The 20,808-nt window shown below is 38.5% G+C and overlaps 2 protein-coding genes across 2 annotated transcripts; one reads left to right on the top strand and one right to left on the bottom strand.

Annotated features, from left to right (window-relative positions):
* Positions 1–3,047: 3,047 nt before the first annotated feature.
* Positions 3,048–12,376, bottom strand: BRIX1 (biogenesis of ribosomes BRX1). Its single transcript, XM_036279901.1, has 10 exons — positions 12,193–12,376; positions 9,457–9,568; positions 7,640–7,683; positions 5,823–5,893; positions 5,473–5,522; positions 5,301–5,374; positions 5,097–5,147; positions 4,852–4,953; positions 3,743–3,871; positions 3,048–3,499 (listed from the first exon to the last, which is right to left on the bottom strand). Exons 1-10 carry the CDS (start codon positions 12,349–12,351, stop codon positions 3,227–3,229), a joined length of 1,065 nt encoding a protein of 354 aa, XP_036135794.1. The 5' UTR covers positions 12,352–12,376; the 3' UTR covers positions 3,048–3,226.
* A 141-nt stretch (positions 12,377–12,517) lies between these two features.
* RAD1 (RAD1 checkpoint DNA exonuclease) lies at positions 12,518–18,641 on the top strand. The gene is made up of 6 exons (XM_036279499.1): positions 12,518–12,668; positions 13,078–13,311; positions 14,240–14,348; positions 15,727–15,985; positions 17,797–17,895; positions 18,230–18,641. Exons 2-6 carry the CDS (start codon positions 13,117–13,119, stop codon positions 18,411–18,413), a joined length of 846 nt encoding a protein of 281 aa, XP_036135392.1. The 5' UTR covers positions 12,518–12,668; positions 13,078–13,116; the 3' UTR covers positions 18,414–18,641.
* Positions 18,642–20,808: the final 2,167 nt, after the last annotated feature.

Here is a 20,808-nt window from a genome sequence, read left to right on the forward strand (position 1 = left end):
CTCTCTCCCTCCCGCTCTATCTGAAGATAAACAGAAAAATATCCTCAGGTGAAGATTTTTTAAAAAGTAAAAAAAAAAAAAAAAAGATAATTGTGCATAAAAAACCCACCATTTTTTTAACTCTTCAATTCTCTTCAGCTGCCACTTAATGAGGCCTCTAATACTTCCTATTTTGACCAATATGCATGAAGAATAACAGCAAATAAGATGACTTCAACTGAAACAATTTAAGAGGGAAGCATCAACACTGTTAAAAATATTAAATGTTTTAGCACCAATATGGATGAAATTGTGCCGACCCATCCATCCATCCATCCATCACTCTTTAATCCTAACTTTCTGGCCTCTAATCTTAGACTACATTTCCCAGATTAGTTTAGGATAAAAATTGTATTTAAGGTATAGTATTTAACTAGGTTTTCCTTGATCTAACAGATACACTGTATTATAGATGGAATAGTGTACAGCTGTTCTAAACATTTTGATAAGGTGTCAAAATAGTATCCTAATTGTCATTCAAAGGCACCATCACAGCAATATATTTCACTGTGATATGAAATATTTACATACATCAGCTATTAGGTGTAGGTTATATTTGTTAACCATGTATGGTTAGAGAAGGGTTAGCTCTGCAATGTCTATTGTACAGGGTTGGGGTACCCAGTTTAGCAAGATTGTCCCTTTTTCCCTAATATCCTGCTCCCTGAATAATCAAAACAAACCAACTCTAAACCTCATCAAGTTTCTCCATACCATTGTCTAAACAAATCTCTATACACAGAATTCATACAGTTGCCTGTTTTCCACAGAAAAGATACTAACTGTATGGTCTTGGTTTGAAAATTGGTAATGTATAGGAACTGAGAATTTTGAATGCAGGGGGAAAATGGGAACATTCTCCCATCTGGGAATGGAATTGTTCATCGGGGGCAGGGGTGGGAGAAGGAAGGGAAGCAAAAAGTGACAAAGGACCTTTGCTTCCTTCAGCTACATCTTGTTTTGCTTACAACCTTTGAGTCACTTGCCTTTTTCCTTCTGAGGAAAAGGGGTCTATTTGTGCCCGTAACATTGCACAGAAATTTGAACAATTACATTATATATAAATTTCAGTCTAAAGGAATATTCTTATTAAATAGGTTAAATGAACATGGACTTGGGAGATGAGGAATTCTCAACCAAATCAGGTATTCATATAAATAACTATGAAAGGGAAGTAATTTGGAACAGAAAAACATATATGGAAACTTACAATCATGGTTGTTAAATTGTAAACTCCACGAAAACGACAACACACACATCAAAAAGTATTAAGTCTTCAAACTCGCAACTTGTTGACCCAGGTTAGGTTTGTAACCTATAATTAACTGGAGATATGGGTGTTTAAAAAACAAACAAACCCCTAAGTAATTTCTAGCCAAGGCCAGATTTAATTGCCTAAAATAGTGGCTTTTATTTTTTGGCACTTAACAGCCATATATAAACGAAAGTATATCAAGATAACCTGACCTGAATTACCTGCATAATTTAGAAGATTTCAAGTAGCTTCATTCAGACTATTTCAAGATCAAGTAGCCTAATTATACACTCAGGAAGGCATTTTTTTTTTAGCAGAAAATTAAGAGAAAATGAAATATAAAAAATTTATCATCTTGCCCATGTATTTATATAAAGGCAAAATTAAAATTCAAATGAACTAGGAAAGATGTCCAGAATAAACTTACTATAAGAGATCTTACAAATTAGTAAAACAAAAACAAACAAAAAACCCACCACCCCAAAACAAGCTGTCACACACACACACACACACACACACACACACACACAAAACCTAACCAAATAAAAGATTAACTTTTCTTTGACCTATCCAATCAACAAAGATCGTTTCACCATTGGTAAAAGTACAAGGAAATGAACACTCTAACTGCTGGTGAGGTACAATATTTAGTGGAGCAATCAAAATGTTTTAACGTTCACAACCTCTGACCTAGTTCCACTTACAGGAAACCACAAGTGTACAAAATAATTTGTGTATAGAAATGTTTGCTGGCCCTGGCCAGTTTGGCTCAGCGGTTACAGCGTCGGCCTGCGGTCCGGAGAGAACCACGTTCGGTTCCCGTTAAGGGCACATACCACGGTTGCAGTTTGTCCCCGGCCCTGGCTGGTCGTGTGGGTGGCAGCCACTCGATGTGTCCCTTTCACATCGATGTTTCTCTCTCTCTCTCTCTCCCTCCCACTCTATCTGAACAAAATATCAAAAAAATGTGCTCGGGTGAGGATAAAAAAAAAAAGAAAGAAATGTTTGCTGCAAGCACCTCTAGAAAATAAAACTGAAATACTTAATATCCAACAATAAAAGACTGATATAGAGTGGAATACTGTGCAATTACTAACCATATTGTAGAACAGTCCTGGGAAAATGATTACTGTGAAATAAAAAGAAGTGGATGACAGAACATCACATGTCATTTTATCAGTTAGAGAGATGTATGTATATCTATCCGTCCATCTCCTCAGCAGCCACTTCCAGATTCTTTCCCTATTACTAACCTACCTCCAAGATGGTAAACCCAGTACTTTCTGTTTCAAATGTCTTTCATATGGAAATTCGAATATTCTAGTACCCTCTAACAACCGCCCCTTTTCTTCCTTTTATTATCAATTTATTAATTTATATCCACTGCTTCTAAAATGTTTGTAATTTATAAAATGCTTTCAACACATGTATTAACTCATTTGATTCTCAAAACCTCAGAATTTGTATTGTACTTTTTCAAGGTGAGAAGAGATCAGAGACTGGCTTGTCCAAAGCCTTATTACTTTGACTCAGAGACTCGAACTTCAGTAAAATGCTTTCCTTCCTACCAGTCAACCCTTTACCATCCAAAACTACTCTCTCAAAGAGCCTATTGCTTTGTTTTACAATGACCTAATCAATCTGTTTACATTTCAGCTTTACTAAACCAAAAGTTTTAATCAAAGAGGGCAGGCCTAAACCTTAAGTGTTATAAATTTTTAGTAATACCAAATAACCTTTGAACAGAAAAACAAACTGATGAGTTCTGCTGATATTTTATTTAGAAAAACAGATAACACTAAAACCACAAGATTTTAATTTTTTTCTTTTAAACATGACACTAATTAGATGTACAATAGTCCTGAATAATAAAAATATATTTACACACTTAAAATAAATATAAAGTAACTGAAGGATGACTTATCCAATGATTCACTTTGCATTTCCACTGTTCACCTTTTGTTTCATCATTTTTCTTTGCCTTTTGTAAACCCTTTTCTTTCTTGCTTTCAAATCGACTTTTGGCTCTGGTTTTACCCACTGTATTTCTATCGGTTTTTCCTCAGCTGGTGTAACAAAAACATCCGCAGTGGGATCATGTGGAAGAATAGTCTTTGGTTCTTTCTTTCTCAGTTTCTGTGCCTCTTTAACTTGCTGTTTCTCTTTGTATTTTGCAGCTGTGATGGATCTTATGACACGCCGATGCTAGAAACAAAAAACTGTATTAGATGTTTTTGGAATATGAACATTTTATATATGGTGGCAAAGACATTAACTTATGAACCTATTTCCTTTAAGCCTGGGTCATTAAAAAAAAAAGTAATTTGCAAGACTATGCATCAAAACCCAAATTCACCTTCACAGTTAACAGAATAGTAATTACTTGACAAAATTATTTTGGCCAGAATTTTGGAACATGAAGACCACTAAACAATAAAATCAGCTTACCAAGTTTGGTGACTGGTAGTGAGGATTTTCGTATAAAGTTGGTCCTCCAAAACTTCCCTGGAAAATTTTTATGAGATTTAAGACAAAACGAGGTCCTATTTCTACGAGAGCCGCATCTTCTTCTATGATCTTGAATAAAAAGAAAAAAATCTCATTTTGGTTTGGATATACTACTCCTAAAAGGTCTATGGGCTATAACTTCATTACAAATGTGCCTTAAAAACTGAAAATACAATTAAGGTGGAGGTGAAACTTGGCAAGTGCCGAATGATCAGTATACTTCCTGAACTGTATTGGTTACAGTAGTTGTCATGAGCAAATACAAAGGTTTTTCAGCATGTTTTTTTAAAACTGAGTAACTTGAATTTGGTTCCCATCTTGCTTCTCACGATGCATGGATTCTTGAAAACCTGTGGTTAAAATGTTTTTAAAACTGCTACTATAACACAGTGTATTAAAATATACTACAGGGAACCCTTTAAAATTTTAAGTCAACACCTAATTCAAATGAAAGTAACGGTATATAAAAGTATAGTATGTGGTTAAATTTATTTTTGAATGGTTACTGATTGAGGCAACTTCTGAACTACAAATATTAACATTGTATATTGGTTCAGATGTCTGCCCTCAAAGGTTAAGACGGGAATAAGTTGAACTCCCTTTGCAAGGCATCCAATGTAACACATGAAGAGCCCAGTTCGCTGCACATACTGTCTGAAATTTTGTCTTGATGTTCTTTTCCACCTTTCCACCTCTCTGCAAATTTATTATTATCCTGCCAAATTCTGTCTTCAACACTTCCAAAATCACTTTTCCCCCTGAATGAATCTCTGTATGACTCACCTACTAGTTCTCATTACATGCCTTCTTCTACAGATGTTATGTTTTTCTAAGTCTTAACACCGCCCCCACCAGGCAGATTCTAACTTCAAGAGAGAAGCTTACATTTTACTATATCCTTACAGCACCTAGCACAAATTTGGAACTCAATTACTGCATGGATATTTAGACTATTTCCTTTTTAAGAAACTAAATATATAGTAAACATACAGTGGCACTGTTGGTCCTAATTTATTTCAAATTATAATAAAAAATTAATTAAAGCCAACCTGAAAGTTCCGAAACCAGATCCTATTATCCAGAACAGTGAAAGTAAACACGTGGTCCACAAATGGCTGGCTTTTGGGGTGATACCGTGGTGTACTAAAAATCTAGTTTAAAAATAAAAAAATATGTTAGTTACTTATTCTATGATCCAACACGTTTTAGTTTTAGATGGCCGTTAAGAAAAAATCCAAAGAAGATACCTATTTATAATATATTACCAAAAATACTTTCTAGAAAATATATTTACCTGAATTAAGAGTTCTTTTAACAAAGCATAATGTGGTAATTCATCAAAAGCCTAAAAAATAAAGTGAACATATTATTTGACTACAGCAAAGTGCTTTGTTTAAAACTTTTTATGTTAATTAAATTGAATCATATAACTAGATCCATGAGAAACCACCATGCAGAGTAAGAATGTTAGACATCATACACTAAATGAAAAACTTACCGGGTCAAAAGACAAAAGGGGCCGAGAACCTTTCAAACAATTTCCAGTCATCTTTAGTTCAGCGAGGGTATGAACTACAAAAATTATAACAACAAAAATAGTTATAAATTTGGCACAATTATCCTAAAAGGTTTATAATTTTCTCATAAAATTTTTAATTGAGTCAACTTACTATTCTGAACTAGGAATTTAGCAGATGGTCCATGAGGTGAATTTGAAAGCCTGAAAAATATGAAGAAAGCTTTTTCCATTAATTAAAATTTAGAATGTAGCAAATGTTTACTTTCTATTTATAGTTAAAAGAGATACTATAATGTGCTCATAACATTCATATATTTAATTTTCTTTAAAAGTTTTAATTTTTGTAAAGTCAATGAAGTTTATTTTATCCCCTCCCCTGGCCCTGTTGTTTTACAAAAATAAATAAATAAATAAGCTGAAAGGAGTCTATAAACGGTACAAAGAATAAATCCATTTAAAAGAACAAGATCCACCCCAATCTTACTTAATACATTCTCTTACCACATATAGAGATCTTGTTTCTTCTTGGCTTCAAAATAGATACATTTATTGCAATTTTTCATTTCACAAACCTAAATGAGCAATGTATAGAAAAAAATGAAGTATATAAAATAAGATCTAAAGCAACTCAATACAATTAATAGCTACATTCTTCCAAAAATATTTAAGTAGATAAATGAGCTACAAAAGTCTAAATCTAGGTATTTATTCACAGAAATAAACCTTTAAACTGCCCAAGGTAAACTAGATTTAATCTCTTTGGTGTAAACATCTATTCTTTCTGGCCCAGCATTTAAAAGTAAACTGGGCTCCCTTCCAATTACCAAGAACCTCTTCCTCTGATCAGTCCTGTATACAAGCTAAAAAGACTGAAAACAGGTGCCCCAGGAATAAAGCACACTATAATTAGTCCTACTGCTCTTTGGAAAATACAGTCCTTATATAACCAAACACATCCTTTATAATTGTTATTCTGATTTTTAATGCTTTCTTTTATTATTTTAAGATGAAGAAGTCCCCTCCCCCCACCCCTCATTTATACTATCATTTCTGTGGTTTAGTTCTGTAAAATCACTAAGGGATTGTTGAAAAGCAGAAGCGTACAAATCCTATTTTAGGTTGAATTAAACTTCACCATCGTGAAGGTTTACAAAGTCACACTTGAGAAATATACAAAAAGAATAGAAGAATAAATTCCTATATAGTATTCATAAACTATCTGACATATTATTCATAAACTCTAAATTTTAAATCTAACAACTTAAAAAATTCGCAGGTCTAATACTTTTGTTCCTTACTGGTCTTAGAATAAACACAGCAACACTACATTGACTGTTTCCCAGTCCAACCTCAGCGGCTGGAAACCCTGCTTTATTTCTCTTGTATTCACTGTATTCTAATGCGTGTGCATGGCCTGCCTCCCTTCGCAGAATATAAGCTCCACAACAGTGGAGTTGTGTTCTGTAGAACAGTTTCCACAGCACGTAATGTCATGATAGAGCAGAGGTTCAAAAATCTGTGCTAAATGAATAAAAACTTAATAGCTGAAGAAAATTATTTTTAACAACACTTTGAAAATTTAACCTCACAACTACTTTGTAATACCATAAAAGCAAGTACTACATGTATCACTTAATAATAGTGACAAAAACGCTCTTTATAATGTGGGGCTTTAAAAATATTTAATGAGTTCAGTTTTATCTTACATATGTTCCCTGATCATTTTTTATATGTATCCAAGTATGCATTTCACACTACACTACACTACACATAATGAGAAAATGAATGAGCCACAGTCTTTGTCAAGAAATCGACATGCTTGCTGAAACAAGATAAATATAAAAACAATCAAGAAATAATACATACTGAAGCACTAAACTGTAAGATGTAGACAGTGAGTACTACAAAAATTTAGAAGGTAGGTTATTGAGGATTTAATAATATCTGTCTTGAGTATCTTTTATAAAACGTAAAAGTCATTGAATAACTGACTTTTTAAATTTAAAAGGAAGTATCCTTACTGTTGAGAGTATTACAGTCGTCCCCCAATTCTTCCCTCATTAGCCCCCTCCACCTGTTTCCTGCCCCAACCCCAGACCTTCACCACACTATTTACTGTCTGTATCCAAGCATGCATATACGCATGTTAAGTTCTTTGGTCCATCTCTGCAGGCCCCCTCATCCCCTTCCCTCTGAGATCCATCTGTAATACTCTCAACAATAAAGATACATTTTTAAAAAAAGTGTCTTTAATGTTCCAAAATATTGTTCCTAAATACAGTGTTCCCAGAATATTTTACTTTACTTTCTAAAATTACCTCATTAATCACAAATAACTTATCTTTACGATCCATTTTAGTATCTATAAAAAGAAAAGAAAAAGCAAGTAAACAAAAGATTTCAGAGCACCTTCAATCAAATCACACATGCTTTCTAGAAAATTATTTCTAAAGTGTTTTTATAATCTAGTTTAATGAGATTTAATATCCAAATGACTAGATCTGAAAACACATGACTTCTTAAAAATCTTGATTCTTTTTAAATGTAAAAATGAGTAATTAGCACTGGCAGGTGGCTCAGTTGGTTGGAGTATTGTCCTGTCCACCAAAAGATGGTGGGTTTGACTCCCAGTCAGAGCACATACCCAGGTTTCAGGTTCGATCCCTGGTCAGATGCAAGAGGCAAGCATTTGATGTTTCTTACTTCAATGTTTCTCTCTCTCTCCCCTCCTTCCTCTCTAAACAAACAAATAAAAAGAGTAATTAAAAATAGTCTTCGAGAATTGTAAATAGTGATCTAAGCAGTGTTTCCTCAGACTTTATGTATTTTGTGACTCCCTTTCAAAAACAGAAAAAAATCTCACAAATAAACACTATGTTCTAGACTCCAGTTTAAGGAACACTCAAACACAAATTTAAAGTGATGAAAATTTCTTGTAATTATGAATTACAATTGCCAAAAGAAACCAGTGGAAAAAAATGGTTTTAGAGTATCATAGGAAGAAAGAAAACTGATAGAAATGACAATTTCTCTTACTAGTTTCGGAAATCTGAAGATGTAGCAGCAGACCTGAGATAGAAACACCGATCTAAAGAACTAAGTTATTGCCTGGCTGGTGTGGCTCATTGGTTGAGTGTCGACCCATGCACCAAGAGGTCCCTAGTTCGATTCCCAGTCAGGGCACATGCCCAGGTTGTGGGCCCGATTCCCAGTGGGGGGCATGCAGGAGGCGGCCAATCGATGTTCTCTCTCATCAATGTTTCTATCTCCTCTCCCTCTCCCTTCCTCTCTAAAATCAATAGAGAAAGAAGAAAGAAAGAACTAAGTTACTACTAAGAATTAAAACCAAAATCATCTCCCAACACAGGCATAGAAACAGCTCCATGATGGCACTGCCAACAGTTCCAAACTTAAAAGTAGACCTTCTTCAGTTGCCTGTAAGATACCTCATTGCTAAAAACATTAGCTTGGCACTGAGGAGACTGGGCCCCAACTTAAAGGTGCCTGAAGTCCTACACCAGGTCCATTAATTTTTAGATAAGAACAGTTTTTGTTGTTTGTTTTTGTAATGTAGAAAGCAGTACATGGCAGCCTGAATCATTTAAAAGGACAAGCCATGACCTCTGAGAGCGTTATTACAATAAAGGCATTTCAGTAGGCAAGAATGTTTCAGTAATCAGGACATCTGTTTAAGAAAGTAAAGAAGCCCTAGCCAGTTTAGCTCAGCGGTTGGAGCGTCGGACTGCAGTCAAGAGAGACCCGGGTTCGGTTCCTGCTAATGGCATGTACCTCGGTTGCAGTTTGTCCCTGGCCCTAGTTGGGTCATGTGGGTGGCAGCCACTCGATGTGTCCCTTTCACGTCGATGTTTCTCTCTCTCTGTCTTCCTCTTTCTCCCTCCCACTCTACCTGAACAACAACAACAAAAAAAGAAGAAAGTGAAGAAAATGTTTAATAAATTTTGTAAAGAATTCCTGACAAAATTTTCACTGGAAAAACCTTAGGACTGAAAAGATACACTTCTGCAAAAGAGTAGTGGTTCCTTCCTCACAAGACTGAAAAAATTAAGTGTGACATGAAGTGGAAATATATAAGTAAATCTATAAACATAAACTTTAAAGTATGACATAAAGGTACCTGCTTTAGAATGAGGCATCAACATTCTTAAATCTTGCATTAAATGTCTTGTTCTGAAATTTATTCCTCTGGAAGAAAAGATGAGAATCCGCTCCTTATTTTTCCATTTGCCCTAAAGAAAAATAAAATGTTAAAAGATTTTTAAATCTCTCAGAGAACCTACCTTTTTTGTTTAAAATAAAGCTTCCAAGTAGCAAGCCAAACAATCCTCACCTAAACCTTTAATTCAATCTCTCAGTAGTATTCACTGACCCCAACTGTCACCAAGAAATGCTCTTTGGCATCCTTCCCTTTTTGTTTTTCTTCAGTCTCTCCAATTCCTCTTCCTGACTCAAGAGTCTTTCTTATTAGCCTCTTTTAGTTTTGTTCTCTCCAGGAGAGTTCTCATCATCATTCCCATAGTCTCAACGGTCAACGCTACAAAAAGGTAAAGACTCCCCAGGCCTGCTAATCTCGAATTCAATTCTAAAATACTAAAACTAAACCTGGTAAAGTTCCTTGTTATTTATTTTTCTGATGTCACCATCATTTCAGTCCCCCAGACTTCGAATCTTTCATTTGCCCTTATTCTCTCATATAATAAGTACTACTTACTAAATGTAGTCAATTTCCTTTGCAACAGCCTTTAATCCTTTCCTATTCCCACTGCCCTCCTTCAGATCCTTATAATCCTGTATCAGCTGCAAATCTAAATGGCTCACCCTCCCAGCAGGAGACCCTCCAAGATGTGGCTGACTAGTACCAGCTTAATCTTAAAAGGCACAGCTCCGATCACATCCTACCTCCCAAGTTTTTCAAAGTCCAAAATGAAATAGCTTTAACACTGGATTCTAAAATACATTTATATTTTCACTTCAAATTGTCCCAAGTCAACCCTACACTTTAGACAATCTGGCTGTTTTTAAATTTTTCAGCATTTCGCCCTGGCCAGTTTGGCTCAGCAGTTAGAGCGTCGGCCTGCGGTCCGGAGAGACCTGGGTTCGGTTCCCGCTAAGGGCACGTACTTCGGTTGCAGTTTGTCCCCGGCCCTGGTTGGTCGTGCGGGTGGCAGCCACTCGATGTGTCCCTTCACGTCGATGTTTCTCTCTCTCTCTCCCTTCCTCTCTCTCCCTCCCACTCTATCTGTACAAAAAAATGGAAAAAATATCCTCGGGTGAGGATTAAAAAATAAAAATAAAAAAAATAAATAAATTTTTCAGCATTTCCCACACTTCAACATCTCTGATCAGTTTTCTCTCTCCCCCCTGTATTGCTCCCTCTCATTTTTTAATATCAAAATTCGGCCCCTATTTTGAGATCCAACTCAAAGGCTAAATAATTCCTTCAAGATCCCTTACCCTATTATCCTAAAGTAAAAGCAATCTCTATCTTCTGCACTTAACTAGAATTTTTCATATCATGATATTATTTTTTTCTAGGTCCTAAGGGAAGAGGGAGAGCACTAACATTTACTGAAAATCTATTAGATTCGCCCTGGCCGGTCTGGCTCAGCAGTCGGAGCATCGGCTTATAGACCAGAGAGTCCCGGGTTCGGTTTCCGCTAGGGCACGTACCAAAAAATAAAATAATAACAATAACAACAATAATAATGATGAAAATCTACTGGATTCATCACACAAAGTTGATCACCTTTCCTTCCTCTTAATATGTAGCTGAGAAAAGAGCTAGAAATCTCGCTGTTAATTAATAGCGAGGCTAGAATTTAAACTCATCTGCCATTCCTCCCAGCGAATCCCTTCCTAGTGCTTGCCACCACACCACACAGGGTCATTTGCTTATCACTTACTAGGCACTACAGTAATACGCTAAGCTGGGGGGACACAGAAATTAATAAATCAAAGGTGCTCCTTGTCTGCAGAGTATTACATCTACCTTAGGGAGCTCTCAGTGGAATGACAGGTTGTTATTCGTGTTCAACTTTTTTTGGATAAAAACCACCAACTTATATGAATTCTTGGTTTCCTTCTAAACTCCAACATTTCAGGAAAAAGAAAGAGGTCGCATTCTAGTTTTGCAATCCCAAAACAGGGGAAACCTAACTTCGTACAGTACCTGACACGTCAAAAGCTTGTTGAATACAAGTAAAACATCCCAACTTCTGTTACCCTTTGAGAGTTAAAAATCAAACAAGTCCGCACTGGCCGGGCGGCTCGGTTGATTGGAGCGTCACCCCTACACCAAAAAGGCGGCGGTTTGATCCCCCTCGGGGGTGTAAGGGAGGCAACCGACCTGTTTCGCCTCAATGGTCTCATGTCCACCCCCCCCCCCCTTCAAAATCAACAGAAACATATCCTGGCGTGAGGATTAAAAAAAAATTCAAACAAATCAAACTCACAGTCCAAGGACGGCAACTTTTTACAGCACCACATGACAAGCCTCAGGACCCCCGACGGACAACAGTGGACTGTGGCAGAAATGGGGATACTAAGCACCGTTAGGGGGTCTATTCAACAGCTAGAAATGACGTGAAGGCGGGGGCCAGAAAACAGAACCGTGGAACCGAGTTCTCCGCGCGTGGGTTTCCGCGCGCCAGGTAAGAGCTCCGAGCCCGAACCCCCGGGGGGCAGCCACGTGGGGTAGACGTACACGCGGCGACCAGTCCGGCCGAGAGCTGAAACCGGGCCCCTGTAACACCGGAGCAACCCGGAGAGCCGCGGAGCCGTCATTAGACAGGCAACCCCAGGGAAAGCGCACGAGGCCGCGGCCGCAGGCGAACGCCAGGAGGAGCCCCTCTACCTTGCAAACAGGGCCTGGGATGCGGTCTCTGTCTCCTTCCTCCGCCTCCTCTGCCTTATCGCGCTGTTTAGCGGGAGGCCTGGCACCTTTTTCGCTCCTCCTCTGCCTCTTCGCCTGGACAGCCAAGCCTCCATGCCGCTTCCTCTTGGTGGCTGCCATCTTGCCTCGCTGCCTCCACGCCTGGCCTTCCTTCCGGCGCTGCCGCTCTCTCCCTCTTCCGACCTCTATGGTACCGCGCGCTCAGCTCTGGGTCCTCCTCCAGCTCTTCGATGCCTCCTTCCGGTCTCTGTGGTACTGCACGCTTGCCTCTCTAGGCCTCGTCTCGCTCGGTGGTGACGGTGGCCGAGGTGGCCGGGCGATCTGAAAAGTTTGGCGGGAGCTGTTGCGCTTCCTCCCTTTTTCTCCGGGAGCAGCACCTCGCCTCCCCGGTGGCCTGGCTGGGACGGACTCTCAGGCGTCCGGACCCCACCGCGAAGGTAGGGTTTCCGCGCCCTGGGACCGTGGGGCCAGTAAACGGATGCTGCGCGGCGGGCTGGTGAAACAGGTTGTCTGGGACTCCAGGCGGACCTGAGGAATCGGGGCCCGGCCCCCCACCGCCGGCTCTGTTAATAGGCAAGGTGGGGGCGCCGGCCAGCTCACACCGATTCCGTAGGGATACGCGGGCCCAGTTCGACGTGGCGACGCTGGCCTCAAGGAGAACGCCCTTAGTGGTTGCCTCTTTTCGTGGTTCACAACTTTGTGTGTCCCTGTCTTACAAGTCGAGGAAACCGTGAGTGGTCTCCCCAGCTACGGAGCGTCCAGGGGCCGCGCTGGGGCGCCGCCCGGCCGGCCAGGCCCCGCGCCCGGGCCCTCCCGTCCCGGCGCTGACCCGCCGCGTCTCCGCAGGTGCGCGAGGTGGGCGCGAGCAGGCGCGGCCGGCGGACGATGCCGCTCATAGCCCAGCCGGCCCCGGCCGAGAGTGACTACAGCTTGGTGGCCTGCCTCGACAACGTCAGGAACCTCTCCACCGTCCTGAAGGCCATCCACTTCCGCGAGCACGCCACCTGCTTCGCCACCAAAAACGGGATCAAGGTGACAGTGGAAAATGCGAAGTGCGTGCAGGCGAATGCTTTCATTCAGGTGTGTAAGCCGGTGACGTGGATGGTCCTCGCCGGTTTCACGAATTCGAAGGTCTTCGTAGATTTGGTTTTTGTTTTTGTTTTCTCTCTCTCCTGGTAACAGATTCTTGTCCCGTGTTGTTTTACAGAGATCACAATAGGAAGTGATCATGTCTAAGGTTTATGAAGAGTTCAGGCACTCTTGTGAATGTTTATATGTTTAACTCATTTAACCTTCACCGTAGCCTTGAGGGAGGCTCTGTTATTCCCCTCTTACAGATGTGGAAACTGAGGTGCAGTGTAAGTGGCTGGCCAGCAGCCCCACGGCTTCATGTAGCTGAGTCGGGATGAGAACCCAGAACATTTCATTTGTTTCCGGAGTACATGCACTTTACCACTACCTCCTTTATAAAAAAATATTTTTTTCCTTTTGTTGGTTATAATCTATTTGTTCTTACAAAGTCATATCTGCATGGTTCACATTTCAGGTTTAATTTAGCATGTTTTTGAACACCTAAGTGCGTAGTATGACCTCAGGGACAAATAAGACATGGTTCTTGTCCTCAAAAGAAAATGAAAACTACCATCACTCATGCATTATCAAATTGTTTGGCTATTTTCCTCTTGCCCTTAGCTGTACTGATGGCCCCAAAAAGGAGAAGGGAGAACCACGTGGGGGATAGTTTAGATCCAAGAAACTAGATGAAGGACCCATCATAAAGTTTTACACGGAACCTAAATCCCTGTGACACCGGTAACCATTGACTAGTGTTTACTCTAATGGATGACAGTTGGAAAACCTTAAGATGTGATTGATAATCAGAAATTATGTTCATGGGGTTAGCATAATAATTGTTTTTTTAAAACATATAAAGTAAAATCTGGAACCTTATGTGTGAAATCTCATTCTTTAATATTCTTATTTTTTCATGTTTACCTTTTTTTCATAGGCTGCAATATTTCAAGAATTTAAAGTTCAAGAAGAACCGGTTACTTTTCGAATTAATTTAACTGTTCTTTTAGACTGCTTATCTATTTTTGGATCAAATCCTATGCCAGGTGAACCATTTAATTATTATTATAATGACATAAAAGCATTATACAGAATGGTCAGAAAAATACAGGAAAAGTTATTAGAATATAAATACTATAAGCATTTCTTTAGAAAATGAATTACCAATTCATTTGGGGGTCACAAGCATGATTTCTGACTTTTTTGGATGAAATCAAATATTATAATATTAGTAGAAAGTGTGCTTATGGTTCTTTTCATATTTGCAAAAGTATTTACATTCATCTTTTTTTTAACTTAAAAGCTTTTAAATTTGAATTGATCAAAAGACTTTGAACTTGTCTTAAATATCTTTAACATTGTGAAATGTCGTAACTGCTTCTTTCCCCTAACTGGTCCAGAATTACATTTAGTGGTAGAGCAAAACAGAAACCTGTTCTCCTGACTCCCCATTTACTGCATTAAAAAATGTTGCCCCTCTCTTTTTTTCATTACCTCCTGTTTATAAATTATGTCTATTTCCCTAAAAGCTTTCCTTTAAAATGCTTATATATTTTATTTGTTTGAGGATTTTTTAGGAATAGGGAATTCAGTTTCTATAGGTATAAAACCACAAGGAATCTCCAAAGGAATGATTTTATTTCATAGGAAAGGATCTGAGATTAGCTAGGGGAAATTCAGTTACGATTCTTTAGAAAATATATTTTGATTTTATACTAACAATTCCATTATTATTAATTATACATTTTCTAATGCAGCTGGTTTTTCATAAAAGCATCTTTCTTCCCCCTTCCTCAGTGTGGCTCACCACCCTTCAGGAAAGGAGAGGAGCTAGACTGTCCTGTCATAGTCCTCTTCCTGCCTAGTGGTTTGCAGTGTTAAAACCCTAACTGCCATTAACCATCCTCTCTTTTTCTCCCAATTTCATCTTAAAATTTGGAGAAATATAAAGAATGTCTCCCAATAGAAAAGATTAGAAGGTTCCTTACCATAGCAAATACACTGACGTAGTACAGACAATACCAAAGCAATCCACTGTTGCACAAATTAGGCCTTCAAGAAATAGCATAGCCTATTCTGCGACAACTCTATGACTTGTAGTATCGGACCTTGTAGACTCTCCATCCTGAAGTTGTGTGTACATATAATCAGTAAGTTATTTCCGAGGTGTTTTGGCAAGTCAGAAAATGATTTCAGAGTTACATACATTTTGTTCCCAATTTTCCTGTAGTTATTTTTGGAATTGTCTCCATACAACTGTCGTCAGGGATCATGGGGTCCTTTCTTATAGAGAAAGACATACATATATGCTAGAAATTGGGCAGAATAAAGTGTTCTTGAGGGGCTTTATGTATCATTTGAGGAGAAGTCAAACCCAGAGCTATACAGCTGAATCATACAGAGTATGGTTTATTTCCATTGCAGGGAATTTAACTGCCCTTCGGATGTGTTACCAAGGCTATGGTTACCCCCTGATGTTGTTTCTGGAAGAAGGAGGAGTGGTGACAGTCTGTAAAATCAATACTCAGGAGCCTGAGGAAACTCTGGATTTTGATTTCTGCAGCACCAATGTGATTAATAAAATTATTCTGCAGTCAGAGGGGCTCCGTGAAGCATTTTCCGAATTGGATATGACAAGTGAGATCCTACAGATCACCATGTCTCCTGACAAGCCTTATTTCAGGTACTTGAAAGCAGTGTTCTTACAGTTAATGTCGTTTATTCCAGCTCCCTACTTAACATTTGCTAAGGATGCAGGACTTACAGTATTATCCAAGGTCCTAGAATTTTCAGAACTTTAGAGAGCTTTTACTCTTATCTCATACTTTTATTGATTAGGACACTTATGACCCAGGAAGATTAACTCACTAGTTAATCTTCATAGTGGGGCAGTGTTGGTTTCTAGTTGCGTAGTCCATTCTCCTAATTCATAAACTAGTGGTCTTTTCATTGTGTTACTTAAACTGTTGTAGATCCAGGCTTAAACGTTTGGAAAAGGTCTTTGTATTTTTTGGTATCTCTTTTCTTTCAACTTAGTACAGGATGCAAAAGGAAGTAGATGTTTTCTATGCATGATTTATTCACTGTGTATCTGCTCGGATCACCTCCTCTGTACATATCTACATTATCAAGCACTACAAGAAGGAGCAGCTTAAAATCAAGGTGAAGAAGAAATACGTGAAATCACATAGAAGGGACAAAACTGCATGGCATTAAGTACCCAAATAAAAGACAGACACTTAGGGAACCAGTACATGAATACTCAGAAACAATTAGTGGAGAGCACTTTTTAGCAGGAATGTATATCGAAACTACCAAACTGCTCCCGATATTTCGACCTAACAAATTACAAAATGGCAAGATTCTTTTTGGGATTAGAATCAATTTAGAGAGAGGACTTAAATATTTCTTCTCTTTTGAAATATTTCAGAACATTGATGAATAAAGGGTTTTTTCATATCTATGTTAGAAGAACTGAAGGCCCTTTTCATGGCATTAGGAGGTTAAAAATTTAGTTCAGGGTCTGTTAAAATGTTAACCAAAATGGAAATCAGTGGAACCCTATTTAAACAGTGATATGAATTTAAATACCAGGCAGTTAAAGTGTTTTAGAGGACCCCACCAAAATGATCTCTGTCAGCACAGGGAGCCGGATGGTTCATGGTTACCTTTCATCCCCACTTCGGGAAATGATTTGGTGGGAGGATTCGAAGTTGACCTCTTTCTGGATGTGTTAAATTTGAGGTGCTATGACACCAGAAAGTAGTTGCATACCTAGATACAGGGCTCAGGAGATCAGTCTAGACTGGAAATTTAAATTTGGGAACCATCATCATGGCTGAGCAGGGATGAGATGGCTCAGAGAAAACAGTTACATTAGAAGAGAGAAAACGTGTCCTGGGGAAAACCAGCACTGAGGTCTTCCATCACTGCTCGAATCGTGCTTACCAACGTGCTGACCCCGTGCAAATCAGTATGTTCTTGCAGATTGAGTAAGCATATAAACATCTGTAAATTGTGTACATACAAGCTATTGATATTACCAATCAAGGAAACCATAAAGCAGCCTGAAGAGTAGTCTGATACACAGAGAAGCTGTGCCTGCTTGGTAGGAGAGGACCCTGGCTTGCAGCTGACGTGGGTCAGGGTCTTCCTCACTCCTCAGCTCTCTCAGTCCTGTTACACAGTTCTGATTTAAGGGTGAGAAATGTCAGTATCAGCGTAGGATTAAGGTAATGAAGTTGAGTCAAACACCTGGATTCCTTTTGGGACTGGTATTTTTCAAAGCTATGTATTGGTTGCTAGTTCCCTGTACTCCCACAGCATCCTGTGGGGATCTTTATTATGGTGGTTGTTACAGTGTATTGTCAACATTTGTTTACATATCTCTTTCACTCACTAGAATGAGTTTCTTAAGGAAGTGTTTTCTTTATTTGGATCCTGATGTGGTTTGTTGGACCAATGAATAAATGACTTCCTCATTTTCTCCTGTAGGTTATCTACTTTTGGGAATGCAGGAAGCTCCCACCTTGACTATCCCAAAGATTCTGATTTGATGGAATCATTTAATTGTAATCAGACCCAAGTCAACAGGTCAGTTTTTAATATAGAGGTTACCATTGGTGATGAAGGGGCGGTTAATACCAAATTTGTATTAAATAAATTTTTTAAACTTTCAATCTGATGATAAAAGTGTAGCATTTTTTTAAAAATGAACAGTAGGTTCTGGGTTTACTTGGGGATTTGGGGTTATACTGGATGAAAATTGTTTTAATGAATAGAAAATATTAGCAAATTGGACAAGTATTAGATTTTATTCTTATATTTGCTATTTGGTAGTTCTTGGCTAATTTTTGTTCTTTCCTTGGAGTTATGAGCACTACTTTATGTGTGTCCAAATAACATCTTTTTATTTACTCTCCTACAGATACAAGATTTCTTTGCTGAAACCCTCTACAAAGGCGTTAGTTCTGTCTTGTAAGGTGTCTATTCGGACAGATAACCGAGGGTTCCTCTCACTGCAGTATATGATTAGAAACGAAGATGGACAGGTCTGTTTTGTGGAGTATTACTGCTGCCCTGATGAAGAAGTTCCTGAATCTGAATCTTAAGTATGACAGTGCTCTGTGACATTTATGTCTACGTGCATTACAGGTCATGTTCTCATTCTCATGATTTTGCCCTGGATTCCAAAGGGAAGAAGCAGGGAGGAGACAGGAGCATGATCTCTGTACCCTAAAGTCACTGTGTACTGTGTAAGGAAATGTTTTCAAGTGGTCATAGAGTATGCAGGACTAGACTATCCTGTGGTTCTGTCTTATGAACTCATGGGAATTATTATGAACCATGATGAATGAATTGTATTTTCTATTCTATTTAAGTAGGACATTTAAAGTTGGTGGAGCCAAATGTGAATGTTCTTTTATTTAGTTACTATAAGAAAAAAGCGAAGGCATATGGGCATTGCTTATTAGTTTGAATTCTGGAGAACATATCTAAAAGCAGTGGTTCTGAAAGTGCTGTGCCCAGACCGACACCCTCAGCATCGCCTAGAAACTTGTCAGAAACTGAGTGGGCCAGCAAGCTGTCGTTGATAAAGCACCCCTCACCCCAGAAGTTCTGATGTAGGCTAACGTTGGAGAACCACTGTGTGAAAGGATACTTTTTTAAAAAAGCATTTAATTACATTGAAGTGGTTGCTTTTCTATGTGATTTCTTCACAAACTTTCTGAAGCTTAGGCATCACCAAACAAGTCTGAATAATTGTATGATTTATTTTTAAAGTATTTATTTTGAAGAAATCTATGCACAAGGTATAAAACAGTCTTCAGAATTCTAGATTTTCTTGTTCTCAAAACTGTTCAGTGTCATAAGTACTTATTAGATTCCTTCTATTTCCCTGTAAGAGTTTCTCAAACTGAGGTGGAGAAAGCCAGTTATTAAGTGATTTTGTATTTCTTGGGTAATTTGCATTGAAATAATTTTGTGGCATGTAGATATTTAATAAAATATAATACGAAAATTATCTGACCTGTGTTCTAGTAGAAAAAATATACATCTAAAATGAAGTTTCTGTACCAGATGACAGCAGTTTCTTATCTCTAGGTGGGAAGGCACCATTGATTGGCCTTTTGGGTGGGACACTTCTTCATGGGAAAAACTCTCCCATTGCAGGATTCATCTAGCCTCCCTAGTCCTTCCTACTAAGGCCAGTCATTGTGACCACCCTTCCCCCCCAAATAAAAGTGGCCCCCTACTGTTGATGGTTGAGAACTGCTCAAGCTATTCACCACAATCAGGGTGTGTTTGGAAGGCCCTACTGTAACTAGGCCGCATGGCGCTCCCGGAGAGCGGTTTGGAGAGGACTGGCCCAGGGCTCTTCAGAGACGGGCTCTTCAGAGACAGGCTCCCCGGGACAGCTGCAGTTCTGTGCGTCAAGCCCAAGGGGAGCACCTGACGACTAGCAGTCTCGGTACCTGGCTTGTACAGAGAAGTCGGAGTTTTGTAAAGTATAGTATATGTTCGAGAAGGAAATGAATAAAATCTAAATGTCCAAATATTTTTTATTTCAATAAACACCAAGAACAGAAAAAATTAAAACATAATTATGACACCATTTAATCTGCCAACCTTTCAAGGACTATTTTCCTTTAAATTTAAAATAATGCAGTTATTTTTGTATTTTGTTCACTGGTATATCCAGTATCTAGAAAAGTGCCTAGTATAGAATAGGCATTCCATAAGTATTAGATGAGAAAACCTCCACTTTCAGATTATTGTTTAGCATCTTATTAGTTACTGTTTATTTCCCATAATTTAGTTCTGAATTTATTTTGATCTAATGTATTTTTTAAGTTGAATCTATGAAGAATTTAAAATATAAATTAACTTATTAAGAAAAGATTGCCATTTTTGCACAAAAAGTATCGTTTTAGCTGCATCTTTAGCTACTTAGAATTCAGAAGCTAATGAATTCAATTCTTTTTAAATCGCTCTAACGTCGAGGTACTGATTTAATAAAGAATTTCCTATTTATATGTGTTGTATTTGACCTGGGAATTGACTAGGTTAACTTTCTTCTAGTTCCTATGAAAGATCACTAGGGGGAGTGTTTCCTCAGACAGCAAGGATGCTTTGGAGACTACAAATTTGCACCCGATATAGAAAAGCATAACCTTATTCTTAAGACCTTTAATTTTGCCTTTTTGAAGTTTATTTTATTTCCTTTTTGGTAAAATTGTGCTTACTGTGAATGGGTCAGTACTTTTTTTTCATTTTTAATTTGTTTATTCCCTATTTGATGAGGTGCTTCCACCCAGAATGGATAAAATGATTCAAAATAATAAAAATAAAATAATTTGGCCCTGGCTGGTGTGGCTCAGTTGATTGGGCGTCGTCCTGTGCACCAAAAAAGTTGCCAGTTCAATACCCAGTCAGGGCACATGCCCAGGTTTTGGCCCCATCCCCAGTAGGGGAAGTGCAGGAGGCAGCTGACCAATATTTCTC

The sequence above is a fragment of the Molossus molossus genome, unplaced genomic scaffold (assembly GCF_014108415.1).
Source record: "Molossus molossus isolate mMolMol1 unplaced genomic scaffold, mMolMol1.p scaffold_m16_p_3, whole genome shotgun sequence".
Taxonomy (NCBI): domain Eukaryota; kingdom Metazoa; phylum Chordata; class Mammalia; order Chiroptera; family Molossidae; genus Molossus; species Molossus molossus.

Coding starts and splice junctions, on each gene's coding strand:
- BRIX1 (XM_036279901.1), bottom strand. CDS start 12,351: ATGGCAGCCACCAAGAGGAAGCGGCATGGAGGCTTGGCTGTCCAGGCG. Junction 9,569..12,192: donor TCCCAGGCCCTGTTTGCAAG/GTAGAGGGGCTC, acceptor ATTTTTCTTTAG/GGCAAATGGAAAAATAAGGA. Junction 5,523..5,822: donor AAACAAGATCTCTATATGTG/GTAAGAGAATGT, acceptor CATATTTTTCAG/GCTTTCAAATTCACCTCATG.
- RAD1 (XM_036279499.1), top strand. CDS start 13,117: ATGCCGCTCATAGCCCAGCCGGCCCCGGCCGAGAGTGACTACAGCTTG. Junction 13,312..14,239: donor AGGCGAATGCTTTCATTCAG/GTGTGTAAGCCG, acceptor TTTTTTTCATAG/GCTGCAATATTTCAAGAATT. Junction 14,349..15,726: donor TGGATCAAATCCTATGCCAG/GTGAACCATTTA, acceptor TTTCCATTGCAG/GGAATTTAACTGCCCTTCGG.